This window comes from Belonocnema kinseyi, chromosome 10 (assembly GCF_010883055.1).
Source record: "Belonocnema kinseyi isolate 2016_QV_RU_SX_M_011 chromosome 10, B_treatae_v1, whole genome shotgun sequence".
Classification (NCBI taxonomy): Eukaryota; Metazoa; Arthropoda; class Insecta; order Hymenoptera; family Cynipidae; genus Belonocnema; species Belonocnema kinseyi.
The window spans coordinates 8680580-8702548 of NC_046666.1; the positions used below are offsets into that span (position 1 = coordinate 8680580).

The 21969-nt window shown below is 24.4% G+C and overlaps 1 protein-coding gene across 3 annotated transcripts in view; it reads left to right on the forward strand.

Annotated features, from left to right (window-relative positions):
• Positions 1-1012: 1012 nt before the first annotated feature.
• Positions 1013-21969, forward strand: part of LOC117181671 (nidogen-like) — a 107537-nt gene continuing 86580 nt past the window's right edge. For all 3 annotated transcript variants that reach the window (XM_033374578.1, XM_033374579.1, XM_033374580.1), the window contains exon 1: positions 1013-1285. In XM_033374578.1, coding sequence (XP_033230469.1) covers positions 1076-1285 — 210 coding nt within the window. In that variant the 5' untranslated portion in view covers positions 1013-1075. The remainder of the gene's footprint in view (positions 1286-21969) is intronic.

Sequence of the window (21969 nt, forward strand, 5' to 3'; positions counted from 1 at the left end):
AGATAAAGAAAAATACAATAAAATTAATAGAAATAAAATGAAAAATTGATTTAAATTAATCGATCTGAAATAAAATGAAAAATAGAAGAAAAAATGAAATAAATATAAAGAAAATTAAATTAAATGAGGCTAAATAAACTAAAATAACATAAAATGAGCTGAAAAGATAAAAAATTAATTAAAATGAAATAGAGTGAGCTAAATTAACGTAAAAAGAAACAATTTAATGGAAAAATTATATAAAATAAAAAGAAATAACATAGAAATAAATAAAAGTGAAATAAATAGAAATAAAATGAAATTAAATAAAATTAACTACAATATGCTAAAAAGAGTTAAATTGAACTAAAGATGAAATCAAATGAAAAAATTAAATGATAATAAATAAAAACAAAATTAAATATTCAGAGATAGAAATGAAATAAATATAAATTTAATTTAATTTACTTGTTTATAATAAAATGAAGTGAATTAAAATAAATTACAAGGAACTAACATGAGCTAAAAAGAGCTCAAATTGGCTCCAATAAACTAAAATGGCATAAAATAAATTAAAATCAAATAAATATAATTAAATTAAATAAAAGTAGTTAAAAAGATCTAAAATAAATTGAAACAACTAAAAAATACAGAAAAATAATAAAAATAGGCTAAAATTAGGTAATTTTGAATCTTTTTAAATGCTTGGATCCATCCTAATGATTAGTGCTTGAAATCGTGCTAAAAAATGTGGAATGAACTAAATTGAGTACTTGGTGATCTCAGAGCTTCCTTCGGAAGTGAAGATTGAGGTTTGAGGAATGAGGAATGAGGAAAGAGGAAAGAGAATAATGAGATGAGTTTGAACTGATTTCTTTTTGAAATAAGTTAATAAGAGGAGTAAGTAATACAATAAGTGAAAAAGAGAAGAAGAGGGAATAGCTTCGATTAGACCCGGATGGGGCGGTTGTTTCTCGAAATTATCGCGGACCTCACATGCTCTCGAGGAAAGAAGAAGCCAAGAAGACGACGATTAGGGAACGAAGCGACAGCAGCAGGCCGTCTACAGACAGTCGCGTTAGAACACTCCGAGAGGATGGTTGTTCATAGTGCGCGTTTTAGGGCCCTCCTAGGGGCCCTTGTGGTCTTCGCGCCCCTCACTCTTGCCCTTTCCAAAAATGATCTCTACCCATATGCAACCGGCTCCAACACCCTCACGATTGATCCCAGCGGACAGCTGGTCTCCAGCGAAGCTATACTCAAGACCCCTATCGTCTTCTACGACAAGGTTTACAACGCTATTTTTGTAAGTCCATTTTTCAATTTCAATTTTACACCCGGGATCCCTTCTACTCAGGTCACTCACACTCATTCTCACACAAATATATTGTACGGAGAATCTATTGTTGAATTAAAATAATAAATAATTTGCAGCTGAAAGAATTAATTTTGAGACAAAAAAAAACTAGTTTGTTTAAAAAATAAATTTTGAACAAAGGAGTTTAACTTTCAATCAAGTTTAATTTTCAGTCGAAAAGGATATATGTTTTTCCAAAAGGATTAATATTTGAAAAAAAGCAGTTAAATTTTTGACCATATAGATTACTTCTTAACCAAATAGAGACTTGTAACAAAATAATTTAATTTTTAACGAAACAGTGGAGTTTTCAACAAAATAATTCAATTTTTAACGAATAGTGAAATTTTTAATCCACAAAGATGTATTTCTATCCAAATAGTTCAATTTTTAACTTAAAAGGATCAATTTTGCAACCAAATAGAAGAATTTTCAACTAAACTCACGAATTTTCAACAAAAAACCTTATTTTAAACAAAGAAGTTCAACTTTCAACAAAGTATTTAAATTATCAATCAAAAATATTAATTCTCGACGATAAATGTTGTAGTTGATATTAAACAAAAAATTAATTAATTTCACATAAAAAATAATTGTATTCAGCCAAGAAAGAGTTTAATGTCAAATTAAGAATAGTTGAATTTAACCGAAAAATCTCAAAGTTGATATTTTAATAATAAAAATTTTTAATTTCCAATAAAATGCAGTTTAAAAAAAAGTGAAACAAATTGGTGAGTTTTCAAACGAAAAATAAGAATTCTATACCAAACAATTGAATTGTTAAGACAAATAGAAGGATATTTTATATAAAACTTCAATTTTTAACCCAAAATATATTAATTATCCACAAAATAGTTAATTTTCAAGGAAATAATTAAACTTTTAACTAAAAAAACTAATTCTCAATAAATGTTATAGTTGATATTTTCATATCAACAAAATGTTAATTTTCAATAAAAAGCTGTTGAAAAAATATTTTAACAAAATTGGTGAATTTCTAAATCAAAAAGGCGAATTCTATAGAAAAAAGTGGCATCTTTAACCCTAAAATAAGGATTTTTAACCAAAAAGTTCATTTGATAACTAAATACTATCAATTTGCAGCAACATATTAATTTTTAACCTAAGAGATGGATTTTAAGTTAACTGATAATTTAAATTTTAAATTAGAAAAAAACAGTTAAATTTAGCCAAAAAAGATGAATTCTTCAAAAAATGTAAGAGCTAATATTTCAACAACATTTTTGACTATAAATCGAAAACAGTCGAATTAAAAAAAAGAGACGAATTTTCAACAAAATAGTTGAATTTTCAAATAAAAAGGAAAAATATTCAACCAAAAATGGACTGAGTTAAATTTTCAGATAAAAAATTTTAATTTCAACTGAAAAAACTGAAATATTTTAGCTAATTTTTAACTAAGAATCATCAACATTCAGCTAAAAATGGAATAGGTGAATTTTCAGTTAATAAAAATAACTTTTAAAACATTAGGAGATTACGTTACATTTTTAACCAATAAAATGACTTTTTTAAAAGTAGGTCATCTTTCAATCAATATTTGAATTTTTGACAAAAAAAAGAATATTTTTTATCAAAATAGTACAATTTTCAACAAAATAATTAAATTGTCAATAAAATAGTAGAATTTTTAACCAAAAGAGATGTATTCTAAACTAGAAATCATTAATCGTTTTATCATTAAATAGATTTGGTGGTATGATTTACTTTTTATTGCATTAAAAGCACAAAAAGATTATTATTTATAAGGAGTGCAAATTCTATTTGTTCTATTCTTTCAGCATTAAAATTTTTTTTAAATGTGTACCTATCAAACCCTTTTTAACATAATTAAACTTTACAAAAAATGTATTTTCTCAAGAAAAAATCTGTGGAGTATGAATTTATTATATTAAAAAAGTATTCTGCAAGATTTATATTTAATTGCTTGTTTGATAGTTATTAAACTAAAAAAAGTCAGAAAAAGTTACGATTTTCGTTATTTTGTAATATGTATTTAGTTTTTAAAATCAAAATGGTTAAATTTCAGATTTTTAAACTAAGAGCGATTCAACCAAAAAGGAAATAATTCAATGTACACTTGAAATAATGGATATCAAAAGAAAAAAATTCAACAAAAGTGTTAAATTTTCAACCAAAGAGATGAATCTACAACCAATTAAATGAATGTTTAACAAGGTTGTGTATGTTTTAATCAAGCAGTTGAATTTTCAATCAACCAACAAAAATATTTGAATTCTTAACAAAATAGTTCAATCTTCAAGCAAATAGTAGATTTTTAAACAAAGCAAATGAACTATGAGCTAAAAATATAATACTAGACATTTCAATTAGAAATAGTTTACTTTCAACGAAAAATAGTTGGGTTTTCTGATTGGGGTGAAAAGAAAGGGAAGTTTGGCAAAAAAAGTATTTCTTTTTAAAAAAACTGTTGGAGAGGGGAATAACAGAAAGAGTATGAATCCTATATTTAAATGTTTTACTTGTAAAATAAGATCCCTGATTTTTACCTTTTCAAATATTTCGAAAAATTGTTATTCACATTTATATTTTCCGTCTGTGATGTCAGTTTGCATTAGCCCCTTCTCCCTACATTATAAATATTCGCAAAACATATTACTCCCTGGCAGTGTTACCTGGTATTTGAAAGTCCTTCTTATATTAGAATTAAGGTTTAGATTACAGTTTTCATGGGAGAGCCTACATAATATACCTGTAACATGATAATGATCCCCATCTCTGGTATCTTAATCTTCAAAGTGTTTTTCACACGTGGTAAAATCTATTGAATGATTACATTATTTTCAAGTTACTTTAAATACTCGAAATTGAAATTATAAATGTTGAAAACTTTTTTCAACAAAAATATAGTTGTATTAGTTAACTAGGAATGGGACTCGCGGGAGAACACTATCTTTGGAGTGTCCCAGGACTCAATTCTTCTTGAAAGTCCCGATAAATTTTTCTCGTTTTCGAGACCTAGCTGCTAGTTCGTAAATGTTATGAGAAAAAAAAATTCCATGTGAAGTGGACCAATTTCCAGACGTCGGAAAGCTGATGGAGCTTGCGTGGCGTTGGTGAGGGTGAATCATTTTAAAAACTGAGAAAGGGAGGAGGGCAAAAAGGGGAAGGCACTTGAAAGATTCAAGGCATTTTACCGAACTCTTTCCGGGACGCTTATCTCTGTAGTAATTTCTCTTTGTAAGTTCTCTTAATTCTCTGGTTAATGTGTTAATTTAGGAAAGTCGCGGACGTTTGGTCATCGTCTTAATTCGCCCCGTTGCCTAATCCATCGTCATCTTCAGCTTTGACACGAATTCGTTCTGTCAATGACGCTGAAATGACACCAGCCGCGCATAATTATTTAATTTGTATCATTGTATCATTCTATCATTTATACTAGCGCTCACAGAGGGGACACGGTATAAATTACTCAAAATCTAAACTATCAGATATTCACTGCTCAGACAAAGATAGTTCATATTGAGTAAATACACTCAGACGGCAGATTAGCTTAACAGATTAGGGTCTGTTCAAAACTTCCTTTCCCCCTTTTTAAAGTATTCTTATATCTATATTTGAACTGAATTAATAAAACCAATGGGTTACCTTTTTTAATGAAATATTTAAATTCAATTATTTGGTTGAAAATCTTCTTAGAATATCTAACTTTTTGTTCAAGATTCATAATTTCAAATAAAAATCATCTCTTTGGTCGAAAATAACTTTTTTGATTGAGGATTTAACTATTTCGTTGAAAATTTGTTTCTTTTTCTTGAATCAACTGTTTTTGGCTTAAAATAACAAAAAATACCATTATTTTTTTTAATTAACCTCTCGCTCTAAAGTTGAACTACTGTGAAAAAATATAATTTTTGATTAATGATTCGTCACCTTAGTTAAAATTATTTTTGTCGTAAAATAAACTTTTTTGTTGAAAATTCATTTTTTTTTTTGGTTTTAAATTCAGCTGTTTTGACGAAAATTCGTTTTTTTAGCTGGAAAATGAAAAAATTTGGTTAAAAATTAAATTATTTATTTAAAAAGTTACCTATTATGTTGAAAATTAATTTTTTTAAATTAATTATTTCTTCCAAGTTTACTTTCTTTGGAAAAAATAATCTTTTCGGTTAAAGAATCATCATTTTATTTAAAACTTCAGTTGATTGGTCGTAAAAAAAACTTTTTTGTTGAAAATTCAGATGTTTTGTAAAAAAGTGGTCTTTTGAATTGAAAAATAATCTCCTTAGCTAAATTTTCCTTGAAAATTCGTCTTCTTTAATTGACTTCAAAATCTTTTGGCTTACAATTAAAAACTGTTTTATTTAAAATATCAGAAAGTACATTCTTCGTTAACAATTTATCTCCTTTTATCTAAAAGATCTAATCTGTAGAAAATTCAACAATTTGATTAAAAAGTAATTTTTTGGTCCAAGATTCTTCATTTCAGTACAAAAGACATCGCTTCAATTGAAATTTTAACGATTTTGTTGAAAGTGCCTGCTTCCCTTGATTGAAAATTACTTATTTAACTAAAAATTTAACAATTTCAGTTGATGATTCATCATTGTAGTTGAAAATTCATGTATTTTGAGCAGGACAATTCATTTTTTTCTGTAGAAAATTAATCTGCTTGGTCCAAATGTAATTCTTTTGTTGAAAATTCATTGTTTTTTTCTTTGAAAATTAATTTCCTTAACTGAAAATATAATTATTTCATTGTTAGAAGTGCAACTACTTGGTTGAAAAATAATCTGTGTCTGGTTGAAGATTTAAATATTTTGTTAAAATTTTATTTCTTTTGTTGTAACAACTGTTTTTGTTTAACAAAGTTAAAAAATTGAAATATTAACTATTGCATGTTTCGTTAACAATATTGATTTTTTTATTTGAAAAAATAACATCATGATTCATTTTAATATTTGAATATTTTTTTATATTTCGGGCTAATAATTCAGCTGTTTCATAGAAAATTCATTTTTTAAGCTAGGAAATTCAACAGTTTGCTTGGAAATTTAACTATTTATTTTTAAATTTAACTTTTAAATTTTTCCCTTTATAAGTTGAAAATTCAACTTTTTGGTAGAATTTTTATATAAAATTCGTCTATTTGTTCAGAAAATGAATCTTGTTTCTTGAAAATTCAATTGTTTTATTTAAAATTCATATTTGTTGATTAGAAATTAACTTTCTTGTTGAAAATTCTTATTTTCTAGTTATAAAGTTAACGGTTTTCTAAAACATTTGACTTTTATTTTGAGTCTTAACTATTTTGTTGAAAATTTTTGTCTTTTTAAGTTGGAAATTAATCTGGTTTGTAAAAAATTCATTTATTTCATTTTGGATTCAACTATTCTATTTTTTTAAGTTGAATATTCGTATATCTTGTTAATTATTAATTTTTTTACTGAAAAAAATTAATCTTCTTGGTTTCAAAATCAACTTTTAGGCAGAAAACTCCAGTGGTTTAATATCGAACACTTTGCTTGAAAATTCATTCTCTTATAGTTTTAGTTGAAAATTAATATGTTTTGGTTGAGGATTTAACTATGTTGTTGAAAATTCTACCCTTTTTGTTGAATTAGCTGTTTTTGTTTTATAATTTTTAAAAAAATATCGTTGTAATAAAATTTTTTTAAATTAAGTACTTGCTTTAAATTTGAACTAGTGTGAAAAAAAATCATTTTTTTCGTTAAAGATTTATGATTTTCGTCGAAAAGTCATTTTCGGTTTGAAAATTCAAATGTTTTTGTAGAAAATTCATCGTTTCGGTTTGAAAATGCAACAATTAAGTTGACATTTTTTTTTCAAAATTTGACTTTTTCGTTTAAAAATTGATCTCTTTTGGTAAAAAATTTAAATTATTTTGGTTAAATATTCAACCATTTTGTTGCACTTTTTGTTGAATTTTATCGGTTTAAATCATATAAAATATTATATTTTTCGTTAAGAATTCATCTATTTTGGTTGAAAGTGCATGCATTTTGTTAAAAATTGAACTATTCCAACTGTCTGGTTTGAAAATTCAACAATTTAGTGAAAAATTTATGGTCTAAAAATTCGGTTTTTTCACTTAAAAATGTATCTCTTTTGGTATATTTTAAAAAATTTACTTTTTTGGTTGAAAATTCAGTTTTTTTGGTTAAAGTTCATGATTTTAGATGAAATTTTATCTCTCTAGTTAAAAATTTGACTAATTTGTTTTAAATTTATCGGGGGGTTTCAACTTATTTAGTTAAATATTAACTTTTTTGTTGAAATTTTTTTTAAAATTTGTCTTGGTTTTTTAAATTTTGTCTTAAATTTGGTTTGAACATTCTAGAAAATTCAACTATTTGGTAGAAAATAAATTTTTTTTATAATTAATATTTTCGGTATTTATTTGAAAATTCATCTATTTTGTTAGAAATTAGTCCTTTTTGCTTGAAAATTTATTTTTTCTGGTTAAAAATGTAATATTCTTTTATTGAATATAAAAATATTTGGTTAAAGAATGTGATTAAAAAGTCTTACTTTAACTAATGCCTATTTCTTTTTAAATTAGGTTTTTATGAATTATTATCTAAGTTATTTGGATTTTTAAATTATAAAATTAAGGAAGTGGAAAAAGTAACTTTTTAATTAACTTGAAGTTAGTTTTTTTAGTAACTGAAAAGCTACTTTAATAAAAGTACTGTACCTAACAGTGGTTGATAATTTCATTTTTTAAACTAAAAATGTAACTATTCTATATTATAATAAAAAAAAACGTTATAAATAAATCACTATATTTTTTCTAAGTCCAATTTAATTACGATGTTAGATGTATGAATAGATATGAAAGTATATTTGGGTGAAAACAATGTATTTAGTTGCAGATAAATTTTATCGTTTCTTAATACACATTCTCGTAACCCTCACACGTTGTGGCGAAAGTCCACGTTAAACTTCCTTCATTGGATAATTCAGTCGAATTAATTTGCCTAAATACTTAGGTTTATTTTAATTATATTCATTTTTTCCTTTTTTTTTAACTTTTTGACAGTATAAGGCTGTCTAGTGATCAAGCATTACAAAATTCTCAGTTTTTTCCGGCCAGATCAATTTTCAGATTAAAATCCAAAAATGGAATAATTACATTTTCAATTTAAAAAATTAACTCTCGAGAAAAACAAGAAACAAAACGAAATTTCAGCATAATAGTTAATTTCTCAAACAAAAAGTTGATTTTTTAACTAGGAAGATTTTTTTACCGAAAGATACAAATTATCAACAAAATATTTTTACCTGGAAAAGATTTATTTTGAATTGAAAATATCAACTTATATTAATCTTTTTTATTTAATCCCAGCTATTATATTTTTCTTACAATTGAACATTCATTTGAGTTAAAAATTCGTTTATTTGTTTCAAAATTTAATCATTTAGTTGTAAATTCTTTTTTTATTATTAATATTTTTAACTGCAAATGTAACTATTCCATTTTGGTGGATTATTGATATTTTTAATTAGAAACTGATCTTTCTTAGTTGAAAATTTAACAATTATATTGTTGAAAAATCGGTTTTCGGTCGAATTAAAAATTTTTAAATTAAAAATCAGTTTTTTCACATTCAGACATTTCACATTTTTAGTTGAAAATTGAACTACTTGGTTGAATGTTGAACTAATTTTCAAATTCATTCTTTTGATTAAAGATTCATCATTCAAGTTAAAAATTCCTTTGTTTGTTTGAAAATGTAATTATTTTGTTTAAATTTTTTTAAGAGTATTTTACTTGAAAAATTAACTTTTTCATTTTAGCTGAAATATTTATATTTGTAATTTAAAACTAAGCTTTCTTAGTTAAAAATTTAACTTTTTTGTTAAACATTGGTGTAATTTGTTGAAAATTAGACTTTTTGGTTGAAAATTCATCAAGTTTCTTAAAAGTGGATCTGTTTTGCGTGAAATTACTCTTTTTGATTGCAAAATAGTCTTTTTTGATTTTGTTGAAAATTCTTTTTTTTTTCTTGAAAACTAATTTTTATAAACAAAAACTTGACCAAACCTTTTTTTTTTGGAAAAAATTGATATTTTAAATTGAAAACTGATCTTGTATGGATGAAAGTTCAACAATTTGGTTGACAGTGAATGAATTTTGTTGAAAATTCGCCTTTTTGGTAGAAAATTAAACTTTTTAGTTGAAAACTCCTTCTTTTTGTTTAAAAATGAATCTGGTTTGTGGAAAATTAGTCTGTTTTGTTTAGGACTTTAACTATATTTTTGAAAATTCGTATTTTTTGTCGAATTTAACTTTTTTTTTATTAAAAATTAAAGTATTTTTCTAATTTCAACTAGTGTATTTTTTATGTCCGTTAATACTTTTAGCTCAATATTCAACTAATTTGTTTATAGTTGAACTACTTTTTTAAATTCATTTTCATGGTTGACAATTCATCATTTTAGTTAAAAATTGGGTTGATCGTTTCAAAATTGAACTAGTTTATTCAGATTTTTTTTTCTTATCTTGGCCATGCTGAAAATGTAAATATTCCATTTTTGGTGAAAAACTTATATTTAAAATTTAAAGTTGATCTTTTCCAGTTGATAATTTAATTATTTGTCTAAAAACTAATGTATTTTGTTAAAAATTCTTCATTTTTGTACAAAATTGATCTTTTTAATGGAAAGCTCATCTATTAGGTTGTAAATGAACTTTTTCGTTGAAAATTCATATTTTCGGGTTGCAAAATTCACCTTTTTGTAGACAATTCGTCGCTTTGGTTGGATGACTCAGCTTCTTGCTAAACATGCAACTGTTTGGTAAAATATTCAACTATTTTGGTAAAAAATGATTTTTTTCTTGCTGAATTTAAATTTTTCTTAACAGAAAATTTAACTATACCATTTTTTATGCAAAGTTTATATTATTAATTAAAAATGGATTTGTCCCAGTTGAAAATTAAACTTTTGAGTTTAAAATTAGATTCTTCGTAGAAAATTAATCTTTTTGTTTGAAAAATAACTTTTTCCCAAAAATTCATATTTTCGATTTAAAACTGTCTTTCTGGCTTGGAAGTTCAACAATTTTGTTGGAAATCAACTTTTTTGTCAAAAATTCAAATTTTCGAGTTGAACGTTCAATTATTTTGTAATTTTTTTCCGTTTAATAATTTATCTTTTATGATTAATATCCGTCTTTTTGTAAAAAAATGCAACAATTTGAAAATTCAAATAATTTTTTAAAAAATGTGTCAATCATTAAATGAATTTTTCCTCGTTAAAAATTCAACTTTTTAGTTTAAAATTATTTTTTTTGGTAGAAAATAAACCTTTTTGGTTAAAAAATAACATTTCATCCAAAATTCATACTTTGGTTTTAAAATTGTCTTTTTGACTTAGAAGTTCAAAAATTTTGTTGCAAATTAACTTTTTTATTCAAAATTTAAATTTTCAATTTGAAAAGTCAATTATTTTGTACAATTTTTTTTTCTTTTTCGTTTGATAATTAATCTGTTACGGTTAAAATTGTTTCTTTTTTTAAATGCAACTAGTTGAAAATTCAACTATCTACATAACAAAAACCTTGTTGTTAAACATTACTTTATTAATGGAAAAATTAACCATTCAATTTTTTGTAGAAAATTGATATTTTTAATTCAAAATTGATCTTTTTAAGTTGAAAATTTAACTACATATTTGATTAAAAATTAACGTATTTCGTTAAAAGCTCGTATTTTTATAGAAAATTCGTCGAAGGAAATTCATAATCACCCCCATTGAATAAATGTCTGGACCCACCCTTGCTTTTAATATTTTGTAACAAAAAATTGAAAAAAATTTAGCAAAGTATTTTAATTAATATATGAAGAAGAAAAAAAGAATTAAGGGCAAGTGCAAAACCATGATTCGCCTCGGGAGATAATAGTCGTTCAGAAACAAAAATACACAAAGGAAACACGTTTCAAAAGCCGCTCGACCGTACCTCGATGGACAATAATAATAATTAGTTCGGAAATTTTTTGACGCTAATTGGGCTATGTCGGATCTCGAGCGGAATTTCGTAACAATTCTTATAGCGTTGGAAGACTCGCGAAAGGTAGAGGGTGAAGAGAGAAGGGGTAATAATTAATGTGAGAAAGCACAGAGGATAATTGCCATTTACTGCATCGAGATGGCGTCAATTCTAATTCACCTCATCTACGTTGCAATCTTAATCACATCTTGATCCGAACTTTTTAATTTGCTTCATCCGTTACCGATCGTAGGCGTTTTTATAAAGTTTTTTCTTCACTGTTTACCCTAGCGTTGGATATTATTGCAGGTAGAATAAGCAAGTACCATTAAAAATCGATGCTAACTTTGAAACGTAATTATTTATTTAAAAAAAAAAGTGAGAACATTTTTTGGAGAAACTGTTGTACTAAATTCCGCATAAAATGAAATTTGATAGAGATATTTTTGACCGTTTAAAGATAATATATACCCATGTGAGAAGTTAAAAAAAGGTTCAAGAATTTTGTACGACAAAAATCAATTTATACCTTATCTGGTTGAAAATTCATGTATTTACTTAACAATTAATCTTTGCTGGTTAAAAATTAATTTTTCAACTGAAAATTATATTCTTCCACTTTTAGCTCATAATTCATATTTTTATTGAAAATTTAAATATTTGGTTCAAAATGCATATATTTTGTTGATGATTAATGTTTTTTTATATAAAATTAATCTTGTTGGAAAAAAATCATTTTTTTTATTACAAATTTAAATCTTGGGTTGAATGTTAAACTCTTCTCTTCAAAATTTATTTTTGGTGTTGGAGATTTATCCTTTTAGCCGAAAATTCACCTCTTCGACTAAAACTTCAACCATTTTTTGGAAAATTATTTTTCTTTAGAATAAGTTTTCTTCCCTGAAAGTAAAGCTATTCCATTTTTTTAATAAATTGGTATTTTAAAATTTAAATTCATCATATCTAGTTAAAGATTCATCTATTTTTGGTTAAAAATTAATTTTTTAAACTGAAAATTAAATTCTGTCACTTTTGATTCATAATTCATTCTTTTTATTAAAAAATTCAAGTAGTTGATTAAAACTGTGTGTATTTTCTTAAAAATGTATCTTTTTGTGTACAAATTTTATCTCGTTGATTGAAAAATATATTTTTTGTTGAAAATTTACGTCTTTATTTGAAAATTTTACTACATTGCTGAAAATTCGTTTATTTTGTTTATTTGGTTGGAAGTTCATTTTCTACCCTGAAACTGTGAATAATCCATTTTTGGTTAAATTTTTATTCTAAATTAAATATTAATCTGCTGTGATTGAAAATTCGTTTATTTGGTCGAAAAATCGCCTTTTTCGTTGAATTCAATTGTTTTTATTTAAAATTTGGAATTTTTCGTTGGAATATTAGCTACTATATATTTCGTTGAGAACTCGTTTTTTTTGGTGAAAAATCGAATACTTGGAAAATATAAATGTTTTCTAGAAAATTCTTCTTCGTTGGCAATTCCACATTCTGGTTGAAAATTTAACTGTTTGGTGAAAAATTAATCTAATTTAGGGATATTAACCAATTCTTTAAACACTGATTTTTTCATTCAGAATAACCATTTGGTGGAAAATTCGCCTTTTTTTGTTGGACATTCAACTATATTGGTAGAAAATTAATTTCTTTGGTTGAAATTGTGGCAATATTGTTAAAAATTCGTTTTTTTTGTTGGTTGAAAATTAATTTCTTTAACTGAAAACTTAACTATCTCCACCGTTGGTTGAAAATCATTATTTTTTTCGTTGACACTTTTTTGGTTAAAGATTCCTGATTTTAGTACAAAATTGAACGATTTTCTTGAAATTTTGTTATTTTGTTTTTCATAAAAATCTTTTTTTTAATGAAAAATATAACTATTTAATTTATGCCCAAAGTTTGACTTTTTATAGTTTAAATCCATTTATTTTATTGAGATTTGGGTTTCTTCCGAGAAAATTAAGATTCTGGCTTAACAATTTATTTTTTTTGTTGAAACTTGAACTATTTTATTTAAAAAATCGTTGTTTTTTGGTTGAAAATTTATTTTGCAAGTACCTGAAATCTAATATTTTTTTAGTTAAAAACGCTACTACTTTGTTGAAAATTCATCTTTTTGGATAAAAAATAATCTTTTGGTATAAAAATTCATACTTTTAGTTGAAAATTCGTCCTTTGCTTGAGAATTTAACTATTTCGTTTAAACATCCTTATTTTTTGGTTGACTTCAGCAGTTTTTGATTTATAATTCAAATCTGTTCTGTTAGAAATATCAACTAGTACATTTTTTGTTAAAAATTCATCTTTTTTTCTAAAAAAAAATAATTTAATTCAAATAAAAGTCAACAATTTGGTTAAAAAGTCATCTTTTGGTTAAATATTTGTAATTTTAATAGGAAACTCACTTATTTGGTTAAAAATTTAACGATGTTGTTGAAAATTTTGTTTTTAAGATGAAAATTTATTGTTTAACTGAAATTTATCATTTTAGTTGAAAATGAATTTTTAACCAGAAGAAAGATGACTTTGAAACAAAATTGTTGAATTTTATATAGATTAAATTATTTTTTTTTACAAAAATAGAAGAACTTTTAACGAAAAATGTACTGCATAGTTGATATTTCAACTAAAACAGATTTTAATTCTAAATCAGAAACTGTTGGAGTCAACCAAGAAAGGCGAATTTTCAAAAAAATAGTTGAATCCTCAACCGAACAGACAAATTTTCTACCAAAATCATGGATTTTTGACCAAGAGTATAATTTTTTCAGATAAAGAGAAAATTTTTTGACAAAATACATAAATTTTCAAACATCAGTTGAATTTTTAATTAAAAAACATCAATTTTCAGCCTGTAAAATATCAATTTTCAGAAAGTTAAAAAATAAATTTTCAGCAAAAAGATAACGATTTTTCAACAAAATAGTTAATATTTCAACCAAAAACATCAATTATTAAGCAATAATCTTAATTTTTTCCAAAAAGAAACCCAAATCGCAACGAAATAAATTTACTTCACCTATAAAAACACCAATCTTCGACAAAAATGAAACAGTCAAATTTTCATTTAAAAAATTCATTTTTAACCAAAAAACGAATTTTCAAGGAATTCGTTCAATTTCGCACTAAAATAAGGAATCTTCAACCAGAAAATTAAATTTTCAACGGAGCGGTAGAATTTGATCGAAAAAATATGATTTTCAAATTACAATGAAATAGTTCCATTTTTAGTATAAAAAAATTGAATCTCAGCACAAATAAAACGAATTTTCAACAATATTGCTACATTTTCAACCAAACAAATCAATTTTCAACAAAAATAGTTATTTTCAATAAAAAAAATGGCTTTTGCAGAATATTACTTATTTTTCTAAATTAGATTAACGTTTTACGAAATAGTTAAATTCCCAACCGAAAACATAAGTTTCCAACGAAGAAAAATCATTTTCTATCGAAAAAGACAAATTTTTTACAAAATGTTTGAATTTTCCAAGTAGTCGGCTTTTCACAAAAAAAATGAATTCTCAACAAAACTTGTGATAGTTAATATTTCAAAAAAGGATTTTTTAATTTTGAATAAAAATCAGTTTAATTCAACACAAAAAGGCAAATTTTTTAAAAATTACACAAATTTTCAACTAAATAAGATGAATTTTCATTTTAATATATTAATTTTCAGACTAAAAATGGATTACTTACATTTTCAAGATAAAAAATTAATTCTCAAACAAAAGAAAAATCTTATTTCAGCAAAATAGTTCAATTTTCAATCAGAGAGGTGAATTTGCAACTGAAATGATGAATTTTCCTTTAAAAAAATGTATTATGAAGAAAAGAGTTTAGCATTCAACCCAGAAATTGATTTTTTAACCAACAAGATTAATTTTCTACCAAAAACTAAAGGAATTAATTCTGAACAAAAAATAGAAGAATTAAATTTTTAATAAAAAAAATTAATTTTGCACCAAGAAAGACGAATTTTCAAGAAAATGCATGAATTTTCGATCAGATAAAATGAATTTTCAAGAAAATGCATGAATTTTCGATCAGATAAAATGAATTTTCAAGAATAAAATAAATTCTATAAAAAAAGGATTTTCAGGAAAATAGTTGAATTTTCAACCGAAGAGATGAATTTTCTACTAACACGATGAATCATCAACAACAAAATTAATTTTTAAGAAAAGAGTTCAACATTCAACCGAATTTGAATTTTCAACCAATGATTTGAAAATTTAACTGAAAAATATTATTTTTTCAACAAAAATAAAAGAATTAAATTTTTAGGTAGAAAGATCAATTTTTACCTGAAAAGATCAATTCTCAACAGAGAAATAAGAATTTTCAATAAAATGCATGAATTTTGGACCAGATAACATGAATTTTCAATTTAAAATATCAATTTTTTCAAAAATGGAATAGTTACATTTAAGGGGTAGAAAATTAATTCTCAAGAAAAAAAAATTTCTGGAGAATAGTTAAATTTTTAACTAAAGAGAAGAATTTTCGATAAAAAAAAAGTAATTCACATATAAAACTGTAATAGTTGATATTTCCAGCAAAATGTACTTTTATTTTCTATCAAAACTTAATGCGAAACTGAATTTTCAATAAAATAGTTAAATTTTAAACCAAAGAGATGAATCTTCAACTGAAATAATGAATCTTAAAAAAAAAGAATTTTCAATCAAAGAGTCAACCCCGGTCAGCACTTACATCCTATACATTAAAAGAGTTCAATATTCAACCTAAGAATTGAATGCTCCGCTAAAAATTGTTTTTTGAACTAAGAAGATTAATTTTCTTTAAAAAATATGAATTATCCACATAATCCTTGCATTTTCAACTAAGAAGAATTAATTTTGAACCAAGAAGCTTATTTTCGAATTCAAGTAAGTAATTAATAATTATTGATTTAATTGGTAGTAATCTCATACATTTATTTTTCTTTTTTATTTATTATTATTTTCTACTTATTTTTTAACATTATTTTTTAATGCATTTTTCATTTAATTTTAAACCTAATTTAATTTAACTTATTTTGTTTTGAAAATTAGTTAAAACTTCTAAATATCTCTTAAACTTTTTCAATTTCTTTCAAAAATTTTGCAATATTGCAAAATTGCAAAATTATAAAAATTTCCTTGAAAATATGTCTACATCTTTTTCAAAATATTAAGAAATAATTAAAAATAATTTTAAATCTTTTTCAATCTTCTGTTATATTTCATTTTTGACAATGAAAAATAATTTTAATTTTTCAGATGAATCTTAAGAACATTTTCATTGTTTATATAAACTTCTATTTATATTTCGAATTTAAAATTAGAGTGGGGATGGGGGTGTCAGCTTCAGCGTCACATAAAATTTGTAAGGGTTGGGGGGGGGCACCGAAATTTAAAAAATCTCTTAAATGAATTTTCTATTCAAATTGAAAAGGCTTTTTTGAATTGAACATTTCTTTTTCTTTAGAAAATTTTAACCAAGTAAGCAAATGAAACAATGCAGGAAATATTCTGTAGACATGACGTTCCCTGTATTAGATAATGTGTATTACTCGTAATTTATACGCAGATTCCGTAAACATCGTTGATTCAATACTTAATTCATTAACCCAGGAACAGAGTTTTTTTAAAAAAACAAGAATGATATCAGAAAAATGTTTATTGAAAGAAGAATTCTTGAAAAATGCAACATTATGTAATAAGTTTTTTTTTTTAATTTTTCAAACAACATTTGTTTATTCGAAAGGAAACATAATTCAGAACGATTTTTAAAGATGTCAGATATTTCGAAGAAGAATCTGGAAAGCTTTAAGTATTTTTTTTGTCATTCGAAATTTAAATATTGTCCTAAAATCGTCGACATTTTTAGAAATTTTATGAAATGTTTTTAAATGTTTTTGAATTTTTTTTTTTAAATTAATTTTTCAAAACAAATAATTATTTCAAATTTTCCCAGGAATTTTAGAACATTTTTTTTATTTTCTTGGAACTTCTCTAGATGCTTTTAAAGCTTCTAAAGTATAAAATTTATTTAAAATTATTTTTGAATCTTTTCAAATCTTCTAAATATTTCTTGAATTGGCTCGATTTTTTCTTATTTATCTTTCCAAATTGAAAAATTCATCTTTAAATTTCTTTTTCATTTTCAGTACTTCTAAATATTCGAAATATCTTTTAAATTTCTTCGTTGAAAATTTCGAAATTTGTGGAAAACTTTCCAAATCTTAAAATATTCAAAAATATTTTAAGCTGACTAAATTTTTTCTTAAAATTATGAAAAAATATTCAATAATCTTAAAATTTACTAGATATTTTCCAAAGAATTTTAAGATTTTAATTTAATTTCTTGAAAAGAATCAAGATTATTTAGTAGCCACTAAAGCTTTTGTCTCAAACATTTGAAAATCTAGATATTCCAAATTTTTCATGTTTAAAAGGTTTTTTTAATATTGCAGAATTGAGACATTTAAAGTGTTCGACATATTTTTTAGAAATTTTAGGGAACCATTTGAAATGTTTTGAAATATTTTTCAATTACCTCTTTAAATTATTCAAATAAAAAAATAATTAAAAATATGTTCATTAATCTTAAGAAAATTCTTTAAAAAACTTATTTTTTCGAAATCTGCATGTTTTATCAAATTTTCGACATCTTTGCAAATTTTTTTATTTTTTAAATGTTTTGAAACTCCTAAATATCCTTTAAACTCATTGAAAATTTTCTAAAATTGTTTAATATTGTAAAATTGCAAACATTTGTTTTAAAATATTCTAATACAAATTGTTGCGATTTTAAATCAATTTTAAACTTTAGAAGCTTTAAAAGAATTTTGAACAAAAAAAATGTTTTTTGAATAATTAAAAAAAAAATCTATTACATAATGTTACTTTTTAAAGAATTCTTCTTTAAATAAACATTTATCTGATATGATACTTGTTTTTAAAAAACTCTGTTCCTGGGGTTTTTTCTGTTATTATGTACTGAATAAACGATGTTTACGGAATCTGCGTATAAATTACGAGTAATACACATTATCTAATATAGGGAACGTCATGCCTACAGAATATTTCCTGCATTTGTTCATTTGCTTACTTGGTCAAAATTTATTAAAGAAAAAGTAAGTTTAAATTCAAAAAAGCCTTTTCAATTTGAATAGAAAATTCACTAAAGAGATTTTTGAAATTTCGCCCCCCCCCCCCAAATCTTACAAATTTTCATGGGACACTGAAGCTGACCCCACCCCCCTACTTTTAAATTCGAAATATAAATAGAAGTTTATATAAACAATGAAAATGTTCTTAAGATTCATGTGATAAATTAAGATTATTTTTTATTTTCAAAAATGAAATTTAACAGAAGATTGAAAAAGATTTAAAATTTTTTAAAATTATTTCCTAATATTTTAAAAAAGATAATAAAAGATTTTCAAGAAAATTTTTTCAATGCTTCATAGTGAATAAAAAAGAAAAATGAGGCATGAGATTACTTGAAATTTAATGTGTAATTAATAATTATCTAATTCATTAAATCCGAAGATTTTTGTTTGAAAATTCATCTTTCTTAGTTGAAAATTCGTGCATTATGTGGATAATTCATATTTTTGTTGGATAATTAATCTTCTTAGTTGAAAAAAAAATTTTAGTTGAACATTGAAGATTGAAAAATTTAGTTGAAGAGTCATCTCTTTGGTTGAAAATCTAACTAGATTGTTGAAAATTCGTTTTTGTTTTAAGTTTTGATGGAAAATAAATGTATGTTTTTCTGGAAATATTGTCTATTACAGTTTTAGATGTGAATTACTTTTTTTTTATCGAAGATTCGTCACTTTAGTTGAAAATTAAACTATTTTGTTGAACATTTTTTTTATCTTCTTTGCAAATTAGTTTTTATTTTAATCGTAAATTTTATTCTCCCATTTTAGGTTAAAAATTCTCCATTTTGATATTTTAAAGTAAAAATTCATGTTATCTAGTCGTAAATTCATGCATTTTATTAAAAATTAATCTTTTTCAGTTGAATTTTCAAGTAATTGGTTGAAAATCCATGCATTTTGTTGATAATTAATCTTTTTCAAAATATGAGGTAATAATACAAAATATGTTGAATCTTTTTAAATTTTTACCCAAAAATTTATTTGAAAAAATAAAAAATCATTCGCAATTCTCCCATGGATTTTTAGAACTTTTGTTTATTCTCTTGAAACTTTTGAAAACTCTTACAAGCTTCTAAATTTTACCGACTTGAATTATTTAATTTTAATTTAATTTAATTTAATAATTTAATTATTGAATTATTTAATTATTTAATTTAATAAATAAAATGTTGTAATCTACTACATTTTTTTAGAAATTTTAGGAAATCATTTGAAATGTTTTGATATATTTTTCAATTTTCTCTTTATATTAATTTAAAAGAGTGAAAAATTATTTGAAAATTTTCCAGGAATCTTAAGGTTATTTTTTATTCTCTTGACACCCTTCAAAATTCAGTTTTCATTAAAAAATTGTAATTCTGCCAAAATAAATTTTCCTGCCGAAAATCTTTTTAAAAAAATATATAATCTCTTAAATCTTTCAAAAATATTTAATGGTTTCTAAATTTTTTTCCAATTGTTCAAAATAATTGTTTGTCTGTAATTTCATTTTTCTTAGATCTATTTCAAAATATGAAAAAGTTTGAAAATAATATTGTAATAGCAAAATGTTAATAATAAAATCATTTCCCAATATTAAACATTTATTTACAATTAAAAATGTTCTCTTATATCAATAATATTTGGATACAAATTTTATTTCTGAAAAACGATCCCATTTGTTGAAAACATTTAAATATTTTTAATAAGGAAAATTTCAAAAAGATTAATCTTTGGACCAAGAATGCTATTCTAATCAGCCTTTCGTCCTACTTAAATAATTTAATAATAAATTTAATTGGATGAAAGATGAAGATAAAATCATACTAAAATCTTTTAGGTTCTATAAAAATATATTCTTATTTTCTAAAATATTTTGTTTAATACCTTTAAAAGATATTTAAATACTAGCAGCACCAATACATCTAACTTAGTTCGAATTGTTAATAAACATGAAATTAGGTTTTTTCTTTAAGACAGAAAAAAATTATGATAAACTGATAAAGTGAAAAAAATTTCCAGTTTATCTTTTGAAATTCGGTTTAGTAAAATTTTGTATTTTCAAAAATAATACCTGTTTTAATCTATTTTTCTCTGAAAATCAACAAATATCTTTTTTCAAAGAATATACCAGATACGAGAAAAAGTATAAAAGAAAATATCGCATTAGTTCGAAAAACATAAGGGAAACTTTTTCTCGAACTCTTTCGGAGGAATACTTTTTCTTTCTGACCTTTCCTCGCATCTCAAATATTTTTGAAAGTTAACGAAAAAAATATTTCGGAAAAACGGTATTTTAAGTTTAACCAAAATTGGTTTCATTTTTATCATCTGTCAAATATTTTCATCGCGTATTTAGAAAGAATAAGAAACCTCTCATCAGGTTCAAAAAGGTAAGATAATTATCTTCAATAGTTAAAAAATAACGCATAAACAAGTGCATTTTTTTAATAACAGGAAAAGGGGTTCTTGAAAATCGGGAAAATTTTGAGCCCAATGGTACTGTTCTCTGTAGCTCTCCATCCAACTCAAATCATTTGAAAATTAATTTACTCGGATGAAAGATGAAGATAAAATCATGCAAAATGACGAGGTCAGGAAAATAAATTGATTGACACAGATAGGACGATAGGGGGTAAGCCGTCACTACATTATTATGAATCCTGCCTACACGACAATCATCTCTTTTCCCAGTTATCACGGACAGTTTCAGTCATCAAAATGATTGCAACCGATTATACAAGATTGCGTTAACACTCCCGACATTCCCTCTTTTATTATTTTCATCTCATCCTAAAATTTGCCATCGACAAATCGCTGACCATCATTGCATAATGTTACCAATGGTATATCTTTTGATAAAATTTACTCTAAAGGATATCCTCTTAATCCTGCGCGCCTCCCGGCTGACTCTGACTTTCAACGTGGGCAGTGAGGCACTAGCTGAATGAAATTGCTTTCAAGCTTACTTGAGCTTTTTAAATGAAAAGGGCCCTCAATTATTTCATTATCTCTTAAAATAGAATTCCTTCTTCTATTTTTATAAATGGTTACAAATTTGCAATCTACTCGGAAGGGCTTTAAATCAGGCGAACTTTCTGGATCACTCTGATTTTTTGACGTGGTACACTGCCTGACAGGCGACGATGCAGTGGGTCACGAGAAGAATTAAATTGATGTAAGGCTTAATTGAACTTTTTAAATGAAAAGGGCCCTTAATTATTTCATTATCTCTTAAAATACAATTCATTCTTCTATTTTTATAAATGGTTACAAATTTGCAATCTACTCGGAAGGGCTTTAAATCAGGCGAACTTTCTGGATCACTCTGTTTTTTTGACGTGGTTCACTGCCTGACTGGCGACGATGCAGTGGGTCACGAGAAGAATTAAATTGATGTGAAGCTTAATTGAACGTTTTAAATGAAAAGGGCCCTTAATTATTTCATTATCTCTTAAAATACAATTCATTCTTCTATTT